The 19,551-nt window shown below is 45.2% G+C and overlaps 1 protein-coding gene across 7 annotated transcripts in view; it reads right to left on the bottom strand.

The window, feature by feature from the left end:
* The window catches only part of LOC112258042 (glutamate receptor 4), a 176,005-nt gene that overhangs the window by 70,342 nt on the left and 86,112 nt on the right, over positions 1-19,551 (bottom strand). For all 7 annotated transcript variants that reach the window (XR_006084100.1, XM_042326951.1, XM_042326950.1 and 4 more), the window contains 3 exons: positions 10,618-10,802; positions 7,044-7,097; positions 6,290-6,448 (listed from right to left, as the gene is read on the bottom strand). Coding sequence is in view for 6 of the 7 variants with exons in the window: in XM_042326951.1 (XP_042182885.1) it covers positions 6,290-6,448; positions 7,044-7,097; positions 10,618-10,802 (398 nt within the window). In the remaining variant the exon portion in view is untranslated. The remainder of the gene's footprint in view (positions 1-6,289; positions 6,449-7,043; positions 7,098-10,617; positions 10,803-19,551) is intronic.

Here is a 19,551-nt window from a genome sequence, read left to right on the forward strand (position 1 = left end):
GGGCTTCAGCCGTTTGGAAACGACAGGAGACCTGCATGGCTTCATACCAGGAGTTGACGGGAGAGATGAGAAAGCTTTTTGACCATCCAGTCCGAGGTAAGGACGCAGCTAAACGTTTGTTCACTCTTCGCCAAGGAGCTCGCAGTGTGGCAGACTTTATGATCGAGTTCAGGACATTGTCTGTGGAGAGTGGTTGGAATGAGGAGTCACTACAAGCGGCTTTTTACCAGGGGTTGTCGGAGCAACTCAAGGACGAGCTGATATCCTATCCAGAGCCTAGTGATCTAGACAGCTTGGTCACCTTAGCTATTTGGGTAGATAATAGAGTCCGAGAGAGAAGGAGGGAGAAGCAGTGGGGTCCATCTAATCAATCTGAGACTCGGTTACCATTCGGGTCAGGAAGTGGACCAGAACGGGTTGATCATTTTCCTTCACACGGGATTAGTGGAGGAGTCCTGCCGCCAGATCCTGAACCTATGCAAGTGGGGCGGCATGGGTTAACTAAGGACGAGCGCCAACGTAGACGTGAGACCAACAGCTGCCTCTACTGTGGTAGCTCGGGACATTACATCTCCGTTTGTCCTCAGCGCCCGTTAAACTGCTCGGCTCGTTAAGTTTGGGAGGTTTGTTAGCGAGCCAGTTTCAACCTCTCAAGAGCCCTGTCAGACCTCGTTTTCCTGCTACCCTCATAAATAAGAATCAGAGTTTAGCGATTAACGCTTTCATCGATTCAGGTGCCGATGACAGCTTCATTGATGCCGACTTAGTGGAACAGCTGGGGCTTTCCAAGGAGCAATTACCGGAAGCCATTGAAGCAACCACTCTGAACGGCAGTATTCTGGCACGGATCACTATGAGGACTGAACCGGTTAAGATGTTGTTGTCGGGGAATCATTCAGAGGTTATTTCTTTTTTCATTTTGACTTCCCCCCATGTTCCTCTGGTTCTTGGATACCCCTGGCTAAGAGAACACAATCCTTCGTTCGATTGGGTGACTGGTAAGGTAACTAGTTGGAGCATTGAGTGCCATGCTAACTGCCTCAGGACGGCCTGTTCTCATGCTGTCCCCAGTCGGGTCAGTGAGTCTGCTCCTCCTGATTTGTCCCTGGTTCCTGAAACATATCACGAGTTGGGTGAGGTGTTCAGTAAGCAGAAAGCTCAGTCACTTCCTCCCCACCGACCTTATGATTGTACAATTAAGCTGTTCCCTGGAGCTGCCTTTCCCAAGGGACGGTTATACAGTATTTCTCGACCTGAGCGGGAAGCCCTGGAGACCTACATAAAGGAGTCTCTTGCTGCAGGTCTCATTCGTCCCTCGTCATCACCCCTGGGAGCTGGATTTTTTTGTGAGTAAGAAGGATGGCTCTCTTCGACCGTGTATTGATTATCGGGGTTGAATGATATTACGGTCAAGAACAAGTACCCCTTGCCCTTGATGAGCTCCGCTTTCGATTCTTTACAGGGTGCTACTGTGTTTACGAAGCTTGATCTACGCAATGCGTATCATCTGGTTCGGATCAAAGGGGGACGAGTGGTTGACTGGATTCAATACACCTATGGGACATTTCGAGTACCAGGTGATGCCGTTTGGACTTTCCAACGCTCCAGCAGTGTTCCAAGGTTTGGTGAATGACGTGCTGAGGGATATGATCGGTCTGTTTGTGTTCATTTACCTGGATGACATCCTGATTTTCTCCAAGGAGCTTTTCAGCCACATCCAGCATGTTAAGCAGGTCCTGCAGTGGTTATTGGAGAATCGTCTGTTTGTGAAGGCAGAGAAGTGTGATTTTCACGCCCACACTACCTTCTTCCTCGGGTACATCATCTCCAGGGGTGAGATCAAGATGGACCAAGAGAAGGTTCGGGCGGTTCGGGATTGGGCCCGGCCCGGTACGAGATTGCAGCTCCAGAGATTCCTGGGATTTGCGAACTTCTATCGGAGGTTTATCCGTGATTACAGCCGGGTGGCCGCCCCTTTAACTGCTCTGACGTCTTGCACCAGAATTTTCTGTTGGACTCCTGAGGCAGACCGAGCATTTCTGAACTTGAAGAGCCGATTCACCAACGCGCCGATTCTCTCTCAACCTGACACTTCCCGTCAGTTTGTTGTTGAGGTGGACGCGTCTGATGTGGGGGTGGGCGCCATCCTGTCCCAGCGTAGCTCCACTGACGGTAAACTCCATCCCTGCGCCTTCTACTCTTGTCGTCTTTCACCAGCTGAGAGAAACTACGATGTGGGTAACCGGGAGCTTCTCGCTGTGAAGCTTGCCTTGGAGGAGTGGCTTCACTGGTTGGAGGGAGCGGAGCAACCGTTTGTGGTCTGGACTGACCACAAGAATCTGGCTTACGTGCAATCGGCTAAACGTCTCAACTCCCGTCAGGCCAGGTGGGCTTTGTTTTTTGGACGCTTCAATTTTTCCCTGACGTTCCGACCTGGGTCGAAGAACGGCAAAGCGGACGCCTTGTCCCGGATGTTCTCCAAGACGGATGAGAGTGGGGCCAAGACTGAGACGATTCTTCCCCAGAACCTTGTCGTGGGAGCCGTTAAATGAAGAATTGAGGAGGATGTGATGGCAGCCCTTCGGACGCAGCCCGGCCCCGGTAACGGTCCACCCGGTCGGTTGTTCGTGCCTGAGTCGGTCCGTTCTGCTGTTCTTCAGTGGTCCCACGCCAGCAAGATAGCTTGTCATCCTGGCGTTGCTCGGACTATGGCGCTACTGCGCAGACGATTTTGGTGGCCTGCCTTGGGAGAAGATACCCGGAGGTTTGTTGCCGCATGTCCTGTTTGTGCTCAGAACAAAAGTACCAATCGGCCCAGCTCTGGGCTTCTTCACCCCCTACCTATTCCTCGGCGACCTTGGTCGCATCTGGCCCTGGATTTTGTCACGGGATTGCCCCCTTCTGTTGGGAACACGGTCATTCTGACCATTGTGGACAGATTCAGCAAGTTTGCTCATTTTGTCCCTCTCTCCAAGCTTCCATCTGCCACGGAGACGTCCGAGATCCTGGTTAGGGAGGTTTTCAGGGTCCACGGATTGCCCAGTGACATTGTTTCTGACCGTGGTCCTCAGTTTACCTCTGCTGTCTGGAGATCCTTCTGTTTGGCCATTGGAGCTACAGTCAGTCTCACTTCTGGATTTCACCCACAATCTAATGGTCAGGTGGAGAGAGCCAACCAGAAGATGGAGTCCACGCTGCGTTGTCTTGACTCCTCTGATCCCACCTCTTGGTCATCTCAATTACCCTGGGTCGAGTATGCCCATAATACCCTTCCTTCATCTGCCACTGGGATGTCCCCCTTCCAATGCCTGTACGGATACCAACCTCCCTTGTTTCCTTCTCAGGAGAGGGATCTTTCGGTTCCTTCTGTCCAGGTCCACATTCTTCGTTGCCACCGGACCTGGCATCGGGGCAGGAAGGTCCTCCTTAGAGTTTCTGACCGGTATCAGATCCAGGCGAATCGTCGCCGTATTCCTGCTCCCGCTTATACCATCGGAGATAAGGTTTGGTTGGCTACACGGGATCTTCCTCTACGGACTGAGTCGAGGAAACTGTCACCAAAGTTCATTGGTCCGTTTGTGGTGGAGAGAATCATTAACCCTGTTGTGGTCCGACTCAAATTGCCGGCAACGCTTCGAGTACACCCCACCTTTCATGTCTCCTGCCTCAAGCCGGTTCTCCTCAGTCCTCTGTTTCCCCCCCCTCCTCGTCCTCCTCCTCCTCGGATGATCGGAGGTGGTCCTGCCTACACGGTGCACCGCATAATGGATTCCAGACGGCGGGGTCGAGGTTTCCAATATCTCGTGGATTGGGAAGGATATGGTCCAGAGGAGAGGAGTTGGATTCCTCGGCGTCAGATCCTTGATGACGACCTGCTTCGTGACTTCTACCGCCTCCACCCTGGCGCTCCAGGTAGTCCGCCCGGTGGCGTTTGTCGGAGGGGGGGTACTGTCACGAATCCCGCTTCCTGAGTCTGTGTTTGCCTGTGTTTCTGTCCTGGAGTGTGTTTCCGGTGTCCTGGAACGCACCCTGTCTGGTTGCCGGGCGAATTAGCTTGTTGGGAGATCGATGTTCACCCGCACCTGTATCCCATCAGTAATCTGCACATCTGTCCTGATCATCATCTCTCCCCTTCAAAAGCTCTGACCTGACATCCATTCCCTGCCGGATCGTTAGCCATGAACAGTATGTTGTGCCATAGTATCAGCCTCAAGTTGGATAGAATTTGTTTAGTTGTTTTTTACGTATTGCTTGCCTTAAACTTACCTCCGTTTGTTCTGTCTTCAGTTACTCACCCGGATCATTTACCCCATTCCCGCCTGGTCGTCGGAGGATTCCGCTACCCCATTGGATCCACCTATTACTCCCATCAACTCACCACCGCTGCCCGCTAGGCCACCTGGATATATCTACCCATTCACATTCACTTGTAAATAAATACTCACCTTCTTCCTACTCTCCTTGTCCTGGTCTGCTTCTGGGTTCGATTTTGAAAGAACGTGACAACTTCGCTGATCCTCAACACTGGGGCCCCACAATGGTGTGTGCTAAGCCCCCTCCTGTACTCCCTGTTCACCCATGACTGCGTGGTCATGCATGACTCCAACTTGATTATCAAGTTTGCAGACGACACAACAGTAGTAGGCTTGATCACCAACAACGACGAGACCACCTACAGGGAGGAGGTGAGGGCACCCATAGTGTGGTGTCAGAAAAACAACTTCTCACTCAAAGTCAACAAAAGGAAATGATCGTGGATTTCAGGAAACAGCAGAGGGAGCACCCCCCTTATCCACATCGACGGGACAGTAGTGGAGAAGGTGGAAGGTTTTAAGTTCCTTGGAGTACACATCACGGACAAACTGAAATGGTCCACCCACATAGACAGTGTGGTGAAATAGCGCCGCTTCAACCTCAGGAGGCTGAAGAAATTTGTCTTGTCAACCAAAACCCTCACAAACTTTTACAGATGCACAATTGAGAGAATCCTGTCGGTCTGTATCACCGTCTGGTATGGCAACTGCACCGCCCACAACTGCAGGGCTCTCCAGAGGGTGGTGTGGTCTGCACAATGCATCACCGGGGGCAAACTACCTGCCCTCCAGCACACCTACAGCACCCGATTTCACAGGAAGGCCAACAAGATCATCAAAGACAACAACTACCCGAGCCACTGCCTGCTCACCCCGCTATCATCCAGAAGGCGAGGTCAGTACAGGAGCATCAAAGCTGGGACCGAGAGACTGAAAAATAGCTTCTATCTCAAGGCCATCAGACTGTTAAACAGCCATCAATAAGACAGAGAGGCTGCTCCCTACATACAGACTTGAAATCATTGGCCACTAACAAATGGATCACTAGTCACTTTATTAATGCCACTTTAATAATGTTGTTTACATATCTTGCATTACTCATCCCATATGTATATACTGTATTTTATACCATCTATTGCATCTTGCCTATGCCGCTCGGTCATCGCTCATCCATATATTTATATGTACATATTCTTATTCCATCCCTTAGATTTGTGTGTATAAGGTAGCTGTTGCGGAATTGTAAGATTACTTGTTGATATTGCTGCACTGTTGGAACTAGAAGCACCAGAATTTTGCTGCATGGTGATATTGCTGCACTGCATGTTGAAATGCTTACTTACAAGACCTTAACCAACAATGCAGTTTTAAGAAAAATAATAAAATCTGCTAACCATTTGAATGTGACCAATAAAATTGTTTATTTTATTGCTGCTCTTCAATTATTTGTTATTTTTACTTTCTATTGTCTATTTTTTATTTAACACTTATTTTTCTTAAAACTGCATTGTTGGTTAAGGGCTTGTAAGTAAGCATTTCACTGTAAGGTCTACACCTGTTATATTCAGCGCATGTGACAAATACAATTTGACTTGCACCTGGCCCTTGACAGTGCAGATGAGACTGCACAAAAGTTAGCAGGTGTGGCAAGTTATTTTAAGTGTGTGTGAACATCTCCATGCCCTAGCTAACCCTGCACCTCTGCAGTTGGTCTTGTAGAATCCTAAAGCCACATAAAGTGAGCCCAGAAGGACAGGCATGGCATTGGAAAAGGTCTCCGGTCTGATCCTGATTGACTCAGCTCTGTCAAATCCTCCCTGGGTGCTATCCTCCAAACCTTAGAGGAGAGATACACCAGAAAACCCCCAGGCATAGTGTACCATGGGTGGGAGCTGTCCCTCTTCAGGGGATGGGGGAGAAGTCAGGACATTAGTGAAGATGAAAGAGGACTTATTAACCCCCAGGTAGGGTGTTACCTTCGGGGGGCTGTCGGAGCCTGGGTACTCCCTCTGGTCCAGCTTGTTCCAGCGCTGCATCAGCTTGATGACCATGGGGTTGCTGAAGTCCACCAGCTGAAATCCCGACACGTTGGCCCCTCCGTGCATGAAGCGCTCTAGGTTGATGTCCTTAAACCCCTGGAAGAGAGAGTTGGGGGAAGGGGGGCGAGTTGGAGCATTTGGTACGGATGGAGGCAGAGGGCAGAGAAGAAGAGAGAGAGGGAGAGTATGACATTTATAGATAGAGGTAAGGAGAGTGATGGAGGTAGGCAAAAGGTAAATAGAAAAAGGGATAGAATTAAAGCGAGATATGGGGAGAGAGAGAGAAGAAGAAGGGGAAGAGAAAGACGGAGTGGGAGAGAGGCAAAGAGAGCGAGAAAGGGAGAGAAACAGAGACAGGACCCTGTACAGTATGGGATACCACAACATAAAAGGAAACCAAACACTTTTCTAAGATCACCGGCTGAGTCTGAATTCTGTCGACGCCCTGCTTCTATAGCAGAGACTCTGGTAAGAAGGATTGTGCCAACAGTAATCTCTCTCAGCCCAGTGCTCTGATGCCTCCATTGCTGTGCACACACACACACACACACACACGTCCTGCTCTGGACATCATTAATACACTGTCACTGTGGAAATGGGCTGCATACTAATTACATAGATGAGAAGAGAGGGGGGAGAGAGAGAAAGAGAGACAGAGAGAAGGAGACATGCCAGGATTTTTTCCCCTCACCAAGTTAGCCATGATGTAATGGTAGCCTTTGACATGTTTTCCGACGCTGACAATCTGCGAGAGAAGGGGAGGAGAAACGTTAGAGCAACGTTAAGTCAACCCGACTGGAAAGGGACAAACGTTCGACAGATTTTAAGTGAACCTGACTGAATTAGCATTAGCATGCTTAATTGGCTGTCAGTTGAATGACACCCCAGTGTGTGCGGCTTGTCACCGCATGAACATTGTCTTTCATGGGGAGAAATCAGACGTGCTGACTGTCTAAACAAATGAGTAGGCATCCGGATGAGTGCCACACAAGGAAAAAGACAGACAGACACTTTGAGGCGAGGCAAGACATGACAATGTTCCCGGCATGGAGAGAGAGATAGAGGGAGAATGTTCATTGAATCCTTGTCATCATCATCATTGAACACAAGCAGATTTCAAATAGTTAAACAGACTTTGAACTCAAGACAGCTGCCGCTTACGTCGCCTTGTAGTATGACTCTGCTTATAGGTGATTTGTGAGGTACAGTATCTACGAACTGATCATTAAGACTTTATGAGTGCTCTGTAAATCATCCATTGTTGTGTCTTTAAAGTTTTAGCCTAATGTGTTTGAATGTCCCGCTTACAAATACAGTCTGTTTCCACTAGCATAGCTCCATTCTCTTAAAATGTGAGCTACATTATTCTGGACATCGCTAAATAACCAGGTAACAAAATGAAAAACAGTTTGGAGGAAACAATAACACCTGAGGGAAGTTAAAAATAAGAAACACATTTTTTTAAATTATCCTTTAAAAAGGGACCCATGCTGAGGTTAAAAAAGAAGAAGATTTGAGCTGCTAATTTAGATGTTGTGTGTACTGAGGCCTACAGAGATATGACGGGTACTGTTGGTTGTGTGTCCAGGGATCAAACACACACACACACACACACACACACACACACTGAGTTGTTAACACAGTGACATGCCGGAGCGGAAATTTACTGAATAATTGAAATGTGAGATAGAGACACTGGTTGCCTGGGGGCGGCGGAGGAGTACACTATGAAACAGAGAAGGGGGTTATTTGGTCAATTCAACTCTGACTACATACAGTACAGGCAACAGAGTGGCGCATAGCTGCAGGAAGTAGTTTGTGGGTATGGGTGCTGCGATTCTTTTATCGACATGGGGGGGGACTGCTGGAAAGAAAAAAATTGCCCGCACTGCAGTTGGCTATATTGATCCACGACTACAAGTCTATTAAAGCTCCAGTGCACTACCTATGTGAAAAAGTATTTTGTTAATTTAAAAAATATACACTACCGTTCAAAAGTTTGGGATCACTTAGAAATGTCCTTGTTTTTGAAAGAAAAGCACATTTTTGTCCATTAAAATAACATCAAATTGATCAGAAATACAGTGTAGACATTGTTAATGTTGTAAATGACTATTGTAGCTGGAAACGGCAGATTTATTAATGGAATATTTACATAGGCGTACAGAGGCCCATTATCAGCAACCATCACTCCTGTGTTCCATTGGCACGTTGTGTTAGCTAATCCAAGTTAATCATTTTAAAAGGCTAATTGATCATTAGAAAACCCTTTTGTAACGATGTTAGCACAGCTGAAAACTGTCATCCTGATTAAAGAAGCAATAAAAATGTCCTTCTTTAGACTAGTTGATTATCTGGAGCATCAGCATTTGTGGGTTCGATTACAGGCTCAAAATAGCCAGAAACAAAGGACTTTCTTCTGAAACTCATCAGTCTATTCTTGTTCTGAGAAATGAAGGCAATTCCATGTGAGAAATTGCCAAGAAACTGAAGATCTAGTACAACGCTGTGTACTACTCCCTTCACAGAACAGCACAAACTGGCTCTAACCAAATTAGGGAGAGGAGTGGGAGGCCCCGGTGCACAACTGAGCAAGAGGACAAGTACATTAGTGTGTCTACTTTGAGAAACAGACGCCTCACAAGTCCTCAACTGGCAGCTTCATTAAATAGTACCCGCAAAACACCAGTCTCAACGCCAACAGTGAAGAGGCGAATCCATGATGCTAGCCTTCTAGGCAGAGTTCCTCTGTCCAGTGTCTGTGCTCTTTTGCCCATCTTAATCTTTTCTTTTTATTGGCCAGTCTGAGATATGGCTTTTCCTTTGCAACTCTGCCTAGAAGGCCAGCATCCCAGATTCACCTCTTCACTGTTGACGTTGAGAATGGTGTTTTGCGGGTACTATTTAATGAAGCTGCCAGTTGAGGACTTGTAAAATTGCTTTTAGTTGCATGGTTTGCTAGATTGACATATAATTCATTAATTTTTAAATGGATGGGTTTATTGGTGTTAAAATACACCCGTTAAGCTATTTTGGACCACCAGGCTGCTGATGTCATGCAGCCTGTCGTTTTTTGTGTTTATACTTTTTTATAACGATAACGACAAGTTTGATGTCGGACAACAATAGAATGTCCATGATATCACTGTGACAACTGTCTACAGACATGTTGATAGACGTAGTATAAACCATCCTTAAGTCTTGAAATCTTTGGTTGTTTACTACACTACCATATTCATTCTGTTTAGCACATGGCCTCACATGTGAATCGTTAAAGAGATGGGTGGGTATAAGGCTTAAGTGGGTTTGAACGATGCTGAATGGGTGTAGTCAAAGAGCTCTCCAGTAGGTGTACCAAAAACATTTAAGAGCCATTTTCTCAAAAGTGGGGTTACAACTTTATCAACTTTCAAAGCAGAATTACTTTCCCATTCTACTCGACTGTAGTGTATGATATATACAATTTTCTAGCTCTGACTCTCTACTTTTATCCAATGTAAAAAACACAATTTCAAATTTTGCTACTTGAGACCGGTTGGTCACAATTGATTGATTCACCTACTTCACCTTCACCTAGCCTGTTGGTGAGCCTCTCAAAATACTGTCTGACTGCCTAACTGCCTGTCTTCCTTCCTTCCACTCTGCCTGTTGTCTGGCAAATTGCAAGATTATGTTATAATGCTTGTATTGCATTATAATGGTTGTTTTATTCGACATAATAGAGTATTCTGTTAACTATTGTGTGTGTGTGTGTTTTACTGAGGATGGGCCTGTACGAGATAACACTGACAGAGGAGATTTACAATGTCTTTGGGTAATAAAGCCTAAAGAGCATTCCAGAGAACATGAGCTAATGGTTCTGTTCTATACCTTACCAGGGAGAGATGGTTCCAGTTTGGAGTAGGAGGGCCAGACACTGGTCTATACAATGAAAACTGTTGACACAGCAGTAACTGTCTGCTATGTTTTATAGATATATTTCATACAAATCTTAACCTTGTGACCATTCTATGTATCTGTTGTTCATCATATAGGTTGAGAGGGGTGTGTGTATCTTGGCTATAATCTTTGTACTTTTGTGTTGTCACTTTCAATGGTTCATTAGAAATGGCGCATCATTGAAAGTCATTGCTAATGCAAAGCTCTTATTAAAAATGTAGTTTAAGTATAACTCTGACTGGTGTGTGAAGTTTGTAACTCTCCTCATTTGGTAATGCAGAAATTAGCCACCATACTGCCTGCCTTGACTGACTGACTAAGCTCACCTGCTCCAGCATGTTGGTGAGCCTCTCGGCCTCCAGGTCGATGACAAATTTCTTCTCCTGCCGTCGGTCCAGGTCCTCCAGGAGGCGCCGGTAGGCCGCGTCGTTGAATTTCTCCACACAGATGGCGCTCACCTGCCAGCTGTTCTGGCCCGCCTTCTCCATGATGGCTTGCAGTATGGCATAACCTGAGGGGCCAACAGCCAATCAGATCACAGCATGTCATTCCAATACTTTATTTACATAGGAACAATTAAAACATTGACATACTGAATGTATAACAGTCAGATGCATTGCACCATCACATCTGATCTTACACTAATTTACAGTGCCGAAATGTTGAGGCACAGAAGGTTTCAAATGGAACGAATGAACCATGTTGCTGATTATTACTGATATCATCAAGCTGACACCACAATCTAAAAACCCTGGCTTTACAAAAACAGCAAGCATGTGCTCCCCAAGAAGCCCTGCATCCAATTCGACCTCTTTATCTGTGTTGAGTTCAGAGTTCTAACCCTTTGCTACTACGCAGATTCTTAATACTAACAAGTCCAGTAACAAATCCCCCATAATTGAGTAGATGGCATAGTCTCTTTGATCAGCGATTGATGGAATGGTAGGAACCACTGGTGCTCTAGAGGGGGACCTTGGACTGCCGGGGCCAGACGGGGTCTTGTATATATAGAGGGATGAGAGGAAGTCAGGGGAGCCCCACACGGTGCTTCTTGTCTCCTCTCCAACAGGAACAGATGTCCCCCTTAAACGGCCCTTCCTGGTGGCCATCACAATCTGGCAACCTTTCTCCCTCTGCTCCCAATTAGTAGATTAACCTGTGAGTATCCACGTCTGGCAACCCAACCCCCCTTTCTCACTCTCTTTTCCTGTGCACCCTATTAGAGTGGTGTCTCTCTGTGTCTGTGCCAGGAGGACAAGGACGATGGTCGGTCACACACACACACACACACACACACACACACACACACACACACACACACACACACACACACACACACACACACACACACACACACACACACACACACACAGCCTCAGTTTTTTTTAAAGAAGAAAGCTATATATTATTGAATATTAAAACATACAATCTACTTGCAGTGAAGCCGCTCAACATTTACATTACATACAGTCATCTAACAGACTCCCATCCAGAGCGACTCACAGGAGCAACCAGGGCCAAGCGCCCCGCCCAAGGATCACACCGACAGATCTCCCACCAAGTCAAGACGGGTACCCGAACCTGCAATCTATTGGCCACCGGCCCAAGCTCGCAACAGCCAGGCCACCAACCATCCAAGATCCTCCCACAGTTCCCCAAGAGCTTCCCCTAAACCATCCGAGATCTCCCCCCTCCCCTCAAAAAACTTTCCCTCCATTCCAAGCCCCAAGCCACCAACAGCCAACAAAATGAGCAAAAGAGAAAAAAGAGAAAGACAAAGGAAAACAACAAGGCAAAATCAAAAGACATCAAGGACAACAAAAATGAAAACAGCAACTGTATAGGTTTGAGTGCACGTGTGGCACTATTTACATGTGTGTATGTCTATGTGTGTGCGTTTGAATGCGAGTGTGTATATACATGTGGGGCGGCAGGTAGTCTAGTGGTTAGAGCGTTGGACTAGTAACCGAAAGATTGCAAGATCGAATCCCCGAGCTGACAAGGTATAAATATGTCGTTCTGTCCCTGAACAAGGCAGTTAACCCACTGTTTCTAGGTCGTCATTGAAAATAAGAATTTGTTCTTAACTGACTTACCACACAACTGTGTTAGGCAACAGAGGAGTGGAAGACCTGTGCTGTGTTCATTAGGCATCAAAAGGAATAAAACTGGTGGACTAACTGCATTTGTCCAATAAGAAATGGCAACTTTTGATTTCCGTTGCAAAACTTTTTTCTGAAATGCACAGACCACATTGACATAAATAACACCACAAGATCAAAAGATACATTTTTAAAATCCTGTCGATTTTATAGAGTTCACAAGAATGAGTTTTTTAAATCCACCCTTGGGTTGTGTTCATTAGTAGCCTGACCACCCATCCACATCGATCCAGCAAAAAGCTACGCCCACTAGCGATTCTACTCCGCAATGAATGTAAGGAGCAATCGATACAGCAGCGGAATTAAATTCAGGAAGAATTTAATAGAACCTAAAACATTTTAAATTCCCTTGCAACAGAAAATAAAATGATGGGTCAGGTCCATAGTTTCAGTTTCAGTACGTTTTCTCCCATTTGGTGCCTAATGAACATGACCCAGATGATAACAACCCCAAGAGGACAATTCTGAAAATATACTAGGTTTGTGCTTTGTAAAAGTCCTATAGACTATGAGCAAACTGACATTTCCTGGCTAGGGTGCTATTGGATATAGACAGAGCTAATGACTAGTTGGCTAGTGGCCCTTATATCTACAGTGGGGCAAAAAAGTATTTAGTCAGCCACCAATTGTGCAAGTTCTCCCACTTAAAAAGATGAGAGAGGCCTGTAATTTTCATCATAGGTACACTTCAACTATGACAGACAAAATGAGAAAAAAATCCAGAAAATCACATTGTAGGATGTTTTATGAATTTATTTGCAAATTATGGTGGAAAATAAGTATTTGGTCACCTACAAACAAGCAAGATTTCTGGCTCTCACAGACCTGTAACTTCTTCTTTAAGAGGCTCCTCTGTCCTCCACTCGTTACCTGTATTAATGGCACCTGTTTGAACTTGTTATCAGTATAAAAGACACCTGTCCACAACCTCAAACAGTCACACTCCAAACTCCACTTTGGCCAAGACCAAAGAGCTGTCAAAGGACACCAGAAACAAAATTGTAGACCTGCACCAGGCTGGGAAGACTGAATCTGCAATAGGTAAGCAGCTTGGTTTGAAGAAATCAACTGTAGGAGCAATTATTAGGAAATGGCAGACATACAAGACCACTGATAATCTCCCTCGATCTGGGGCTCCACGCAAGATCTCACCCCGTGGGGTCAAAATGATCACAAGAACGGTAAGCAAAAATCCCCCTGCTTAAGCCAGTACATGTCCAGGCCCGTCTGAAGTTTGCTAGAGAGCAGTTGGATGATCCAGAAGAAGATTGGGAGAATGTCATATGGTCAGATGAAACCAAAATATAAATTTTTGGTAAAAACTCAACTCGTCGTGTTTGGAGGACAAAGAATGCTGAGTTGCATCCAAAGAACACCATAGCTACTGTGAAGCATGGGGGTGGAAACTTCATGCTTTGGGGCTGTTTTTCTGAAAAGGGACCAGGACGACTGATCCGTGTAAAGGAAAGAATGAATGGGGCCATGTATCGTGAGATTTTGAGTGAAAACCTCCTTCCATCAGCAAGGGCATTGAAGATGAAACATGGCTGGGTCTTTCAGCATGATCCCAAACACACTGGCCGGGCAACGAAGGAGTGGCTTCGTAAGAAGCATTTCAAAGTCCTGGAGTGGCCCAGCCAGTCTCCAGATCTCAACCCCATAGAAAATCTTTGGAGGGAGTTGAAAGTCCGTGTTGCCCAGCAACAGCCCCCAAACATCACTGCTCTAGAGGAGATCTGCATGGAGGAATGGGCCAAAATACCAGCAACAGTGTGTGAAAACCTTGTGAAGACTTACAGAAAACGTTTGACCTCTGTTATTGCCAACAGCGGGTATATAACAAAGTATTGAGATAAACTTTTGTTATTGACCAAATACTTATTTTCCACCATAATTTGCAAATAAATTCATTAAAAATCCTACAATGTGATTTTCTGGATTTTTTTTCTCATTTTGTCTGTCATAATTGAAGTGTAGCTATAATGAAAATTACAGGCCTCTCTCATCTTTTTAAGTGGGAGAACTTGCACAATTGGTGGCTGACTAAATACTTTTTTGCACCACTGTATATGGCTGTGATTACAGTGTTTCAGTCAGAGAACCAGGTGCAACTTCCCTTCTCATGTCAGTGATATCAATGCAATTACACAGTGGAGATGAAAGCAAAGCCCATAATAGGCCCTGTCAACAAAGAATCTAAGTGCAACCATTAAGGCTTATAGAGTATAGACGAGGCTCAGAAACACACACACACACATGCACGAACAAACACACATGTACACACACACACACAAAGACCTCCCCACACACAGACTCTCCCTCTCTCCTTAAAGTGAGGCCTACGGCAGACACATAACAGCCCACTGCAGCAACAATAATTTGTTTCTATGTAATGATACAAAATCCTATATTGTTCTATTTGCAATCACATGCCTCAGTTCCCTTATACCAGCCCCACCAACCAGAGATGAGCGCTAAGGCCTGCCTTCACCCTTGTCCGCCCACCTTTCTATCCGCCTGCCTGCCTTTCTACACACCTTTTTTTCTGTCTTCCTGCCACTGATTACCAACTGATGAATCTGTAGCCCGGGGCTGTGTGTAGAGCAGCAGCTAACCGCAGCCTCCCCTCCCCCATTTCCTTCTCCCGCTCCTCGTTACACACTGCCATTCACTGCCACTAGGAGGCAGTGGTTATATGAAATGAATGACTTTCAATGAGCGCTGGTCTACTGCAGTAAACTACAGGGAGATGGAGAGTGATGGAGAGGGTCCGAATGTAGTCCGGGTAGAGAGAGAGAGCACAATACTCCTGAGAGACCTAACCTTTTAAACTGAGTCCTTCATCCTGACTTGGAGACCCTGCTGTTTGGTACACATCTGTCTATTGGAGAAAGTTAGACAGACACAGAGAGATAGACAGACACAGGGAGAAAGACAGAGAGGGAAGGAGAGAGAGAGAGAGAGAGAGAGAGAGAGAGAGAGAGAACAAGGGCCTCCCCCCTCGCACAGCCACAGCTGAGCACATGACTATGATATTAAACTTACAGGGATCTTTTCCACTATATTGCAAGGAGAAGGAGAATTCTACTCCGAGTAGATACAAAAAAATATATCAAATGTTTAAAGCCAGATTCACTACTTCCAAAGCCGAGTGGTAATTTAAAAAATATATATATCTCCACTGATCTGCAGTTAACGCAGTTAAGACAGGAGCAGATTGGAAAAGGTTGCTGAGTAGAGTACTGCTGGTACAGGAGAAGTCTAGAGCAACTTATTCCATGCCTTACCGGGTCATAGATAGGAAGGTGGATAACAGTTATTATTATTATCATCATCTCAATGGGCAGTTCTGGTAAGGTGGTTGGAATGATGTCATTTTAACCAGCTTTGTCCACAGGGATGAAAGTGACGCAGAAAATTGAAAGGAAGAAATGCACGAGGAAAATACATTCCTCTGAAATGGTTTGACGGGGTCTACGAGGGTGCGGGATACGTCAGTGCTCCACGCTGGTCGGTGACACCTTGACAGCTGCAGTGTCAGTACAGACATCGATGCATGTGGTGAAGCCGCTGCCTTTTCTCACCGTGCTACAACAGTCCATGTTTAGGCCTTCAGTAGAGCTAGGCACCTGGCGTTGTGACAGAAACAGTAGAAACAGCAATAGCAGGAGTAGTATAATGCCACTTTAATAATGTTTACATATAGTTGAAGTCGGAAGTTTACATACACTTATGTTGGAGTCATTAAAACTCGTTTTTCAACCACTCCACAAATTTCTTTTAAACAAACTATAGTTTTGGCAAGTTGGTTAGGACATCTACTTTGTGCATGACACAAGTCATTTTTCCAACAATTGTTTACAGACAGATTATTTCACTTATAATTCACTATTCCAGTGGGTCAGAAGTTTACATACACTAAGTTGACTGTGCCTTTAAACAGCTTGGAAAATTCCAGAAAATGATGTCATGGGTTTAGAAGCTTCTGTACATACTATACTGTATGCTTTGGGAATATGTATTGACTGTTTGAACTGAAGATGTTATTAAAGGCTATTTGTGTCATGTTCAACTGATATGAGGTACGCGGTATACTGTAGCTACAGCCCTTCTGGGTTGAAACACATCTGAGAACAGGGTGAGCCATTATTGATAGTTTAGAGAGAGAGAAAGAGAGAGAGAGAGAGAGAATGAGAGAGCGAGAGAGTGAGAGAGCGAGCGAGAGAGCAATTGAGAAAGAAAGACATCTAGACCAAGAGAGAAGGATGCGGTGCGTTTCTTGGTTCTGGCGTTGCTCATTAGTGGAATAGGAACCTCAGTACCTCTGCCCAGTCCTCCGAGACAACGAGACACAGAGGAAGAGAGAGGGAGAGGGAGAGAGAGAGTGAGAGTGAGTGAGTGAGTGAGTGAGAAAGAGAGAGAGAGAGAAAGAGAGAACTGAACATGTTTTTAAGGGCTATTTTCATCATGTTCAACTGATATGAGGTATGTGGTAAAGTGTAGCTTACAGCCCTTCTGGGTTGAAACACATCTGATAATAGGTGAGCCATTATTGGTAGTTGTAAGAGAAGGAGAGGGGGAGAGAGGGAAGGAGAGAGAGAGGGGGGGAGAGAGGGAAGGAGAGAGAGAGAGGGGGGGAGAGAGAAAGAAGGGAGAGAAAGTAAGGAGAGAGCGAGGGGAGAGAGAGAGAGAGAGGGCAAGAGAAAGAAAGAAAGTTGAGAATGGGGGGGGAGATAGACATTGTAAGAAAGTGAGTGAGAAAGAATGGGATGGAAAGATCGAGAGAGAGAGAGAGCTCTAGACCAGGGGTTCTTAACCTTTTTCAGCCTGGGATCCAAATGAGAAATTCTGTGTTTTCCTGGGACCCAAGCTTAGGAAAATATGCAACTATACATACATACACACATATATATCGGTACATTTCATTGCCCTTATGCCTAAAACAAATGCAATATAGACAAAAACAAATAATTAAATATCCATATAAATATCTATTAATGTTTATTTTCCACATTAAAAACACTCTTACATATCTGTCTAGGTTGGAACTTAAAATACAATAAATATTTTTCATTCTGAACTGTAATAAACTGACTGATCACATCACACAGATGAATAACAGAACACACACACAGGCTTGTTGATAGGGTTGCACTAAGTAACAGTACATATTAAAAATTATCAGGCCTACAGTACATCTTACTGTAGAAATTATTGTTTGAAAGACAGTCTAGGTTGGAACTATTGCTGTTAAAATACAATACAGATTTTTTATTCTGAACTGGAAGCACACAGAGCATCTCCCTCTCACACAGCTGCCAAACTGAGCAAAGATTGCTGTTAAGCATAGAGCGCAGATGCACTTGGCCAAATCAATTCCAGTAATTCATGAAATAATTAGACATTTACTCTGACACGTCGCGACCCACCATTAACAAGTCCGCAACCCACTTTGGGTCGCAACCCCATACTTTCAGAAAGGCTGCTCTAGACCCAGAGAGAAGGATGCGCTGTGGACCCTGGTTCTGACGTTGCTCATTAGTGGAACAAGAACCTCAGTACCTCTACCCAGAGAGGGAGAGAGTAAGAGTGAGAGAAAAAAAACACATTTCTATTAATACTACAGCGACGCTAGCGGCTTCCTGGAAAGACACTGCCTTCCATGGAGAATTGCCGTTATCTCCGGTTCTCACTTGGTCTGCATTCCAAATGGCACCCTAATCCCTTTACAGTGCACATCTTTTGGCCAGGCTTCATTTGCATCCAACAAGGCTCTGGTCAATAGTAGTGCACTAAATAGGGAATATGGTGCCATTTGGAACAGATCCTTTCCTTTGTTTCATTACCCCCCAGCGCGGTTCCCTATTCCACTTCCCTGACAGGACACCTCCCTGCACCCGACATCGCTGCACTTGCCTATCGATTGGTAGATTTGGTCTGTAGCCCCCTTTGGCCCCAAGACATGCCCATCCACCAGATAGCACAGACAGCCATTATTTTAGGACAGCATCCATTCACACTTCCACTGTATGGGTTTCCACATAGAGCAGGGGTAATTGAGATAGATCAGAGTAGGCAATGCAGGGTCTGGACCATAATTACCAATAATCTCTGATTCTAGACATTCTATTTCTAAGGACTGTAGTTGATGTCCTGAATACAAAGAGCCATAGATACACATTACACTGACACATTATTAATGACTAAATGCAGATCGTGTACATCTTTGTAATATATATGACCTTTGGAGCTAAACATATGAATGCTCACACTTACACCAAGACCTGTAAAGCAAAGCCTTTGCTGTGTCTTGGCCCCAGCTCCTAACACACTACTACTGTACAGTTACTGCAGCAGGCTGGAGTCCCATTTAGAGGTGGCACTTGTCACTGTGTTATGTGTTAACAATAAAGACTACCGTTCCCATAATGCAACGCACCATGCACAAAGTGATTGTTAGAATGCCTTGCATAGCTACACACCAATGTAGTTAGCTAGCTCAATCATCTTGTTATTAAAAGTAGCTAAACCTATGCCCCCAGCTTGTCAATTCATCAAGGAACAACCATAACATGGGGTGTTTCTCAATATGCATACTACGAGCACGCAATATGCATACTACGAGCACGCAATCTGGAGCCATGGGAGGGTCGGAGCACAAGTCCAAATCAAAGTATGCGAAACGGATGCGTACTCCGCTTGTACACATTTCAAAGCATGTATCGATGCAAGCTTCAATAAAAAGTATGGACAGAAATATGACGCAACCAAGTAAAAAAACGACACTAAATTTATTGAAACCATTATTTGAGCTGAAGCAAGAGAAAATAAACTCAGACTTCGGAATGAAATGTCCCCCATTCACATCTTATATTTTGCCTGACTACAATATTGCATCTTGAAAACGTTAATAAATACATTATGTGTTAATTTTGGCATGTTTACCTGCCTACAATACCCACTGCAGTCTGTGTAGATTGCAAGCCCATAGTAAGTCAATAGGGCGTACTGGCTAACTACTACTGTTAGCTAACTAGCTAGCCACAAATAATTAGTAGCTAACTACCCACAAATTGACATCTACCTTGCATAGTTTTA

The sequence above is a fragment of the Oncorhynchus tshawytscha genome, linkage group LG09 (assembly GCF_018296145.1).
Source record: "Oncorhynchus tshawytscha isolate Ot180627B linkage group LG09, Otsh_v2.0, whole genome shotgun sequence".
Taxonomy (NCBI): domain Eukaryota; kingdom Metazoa; phylum Chordata; class Actinopteri; order Salmoniformes; family Salmonidae; genus Oncorhynchus; species Oncorhynchus tshawytscha.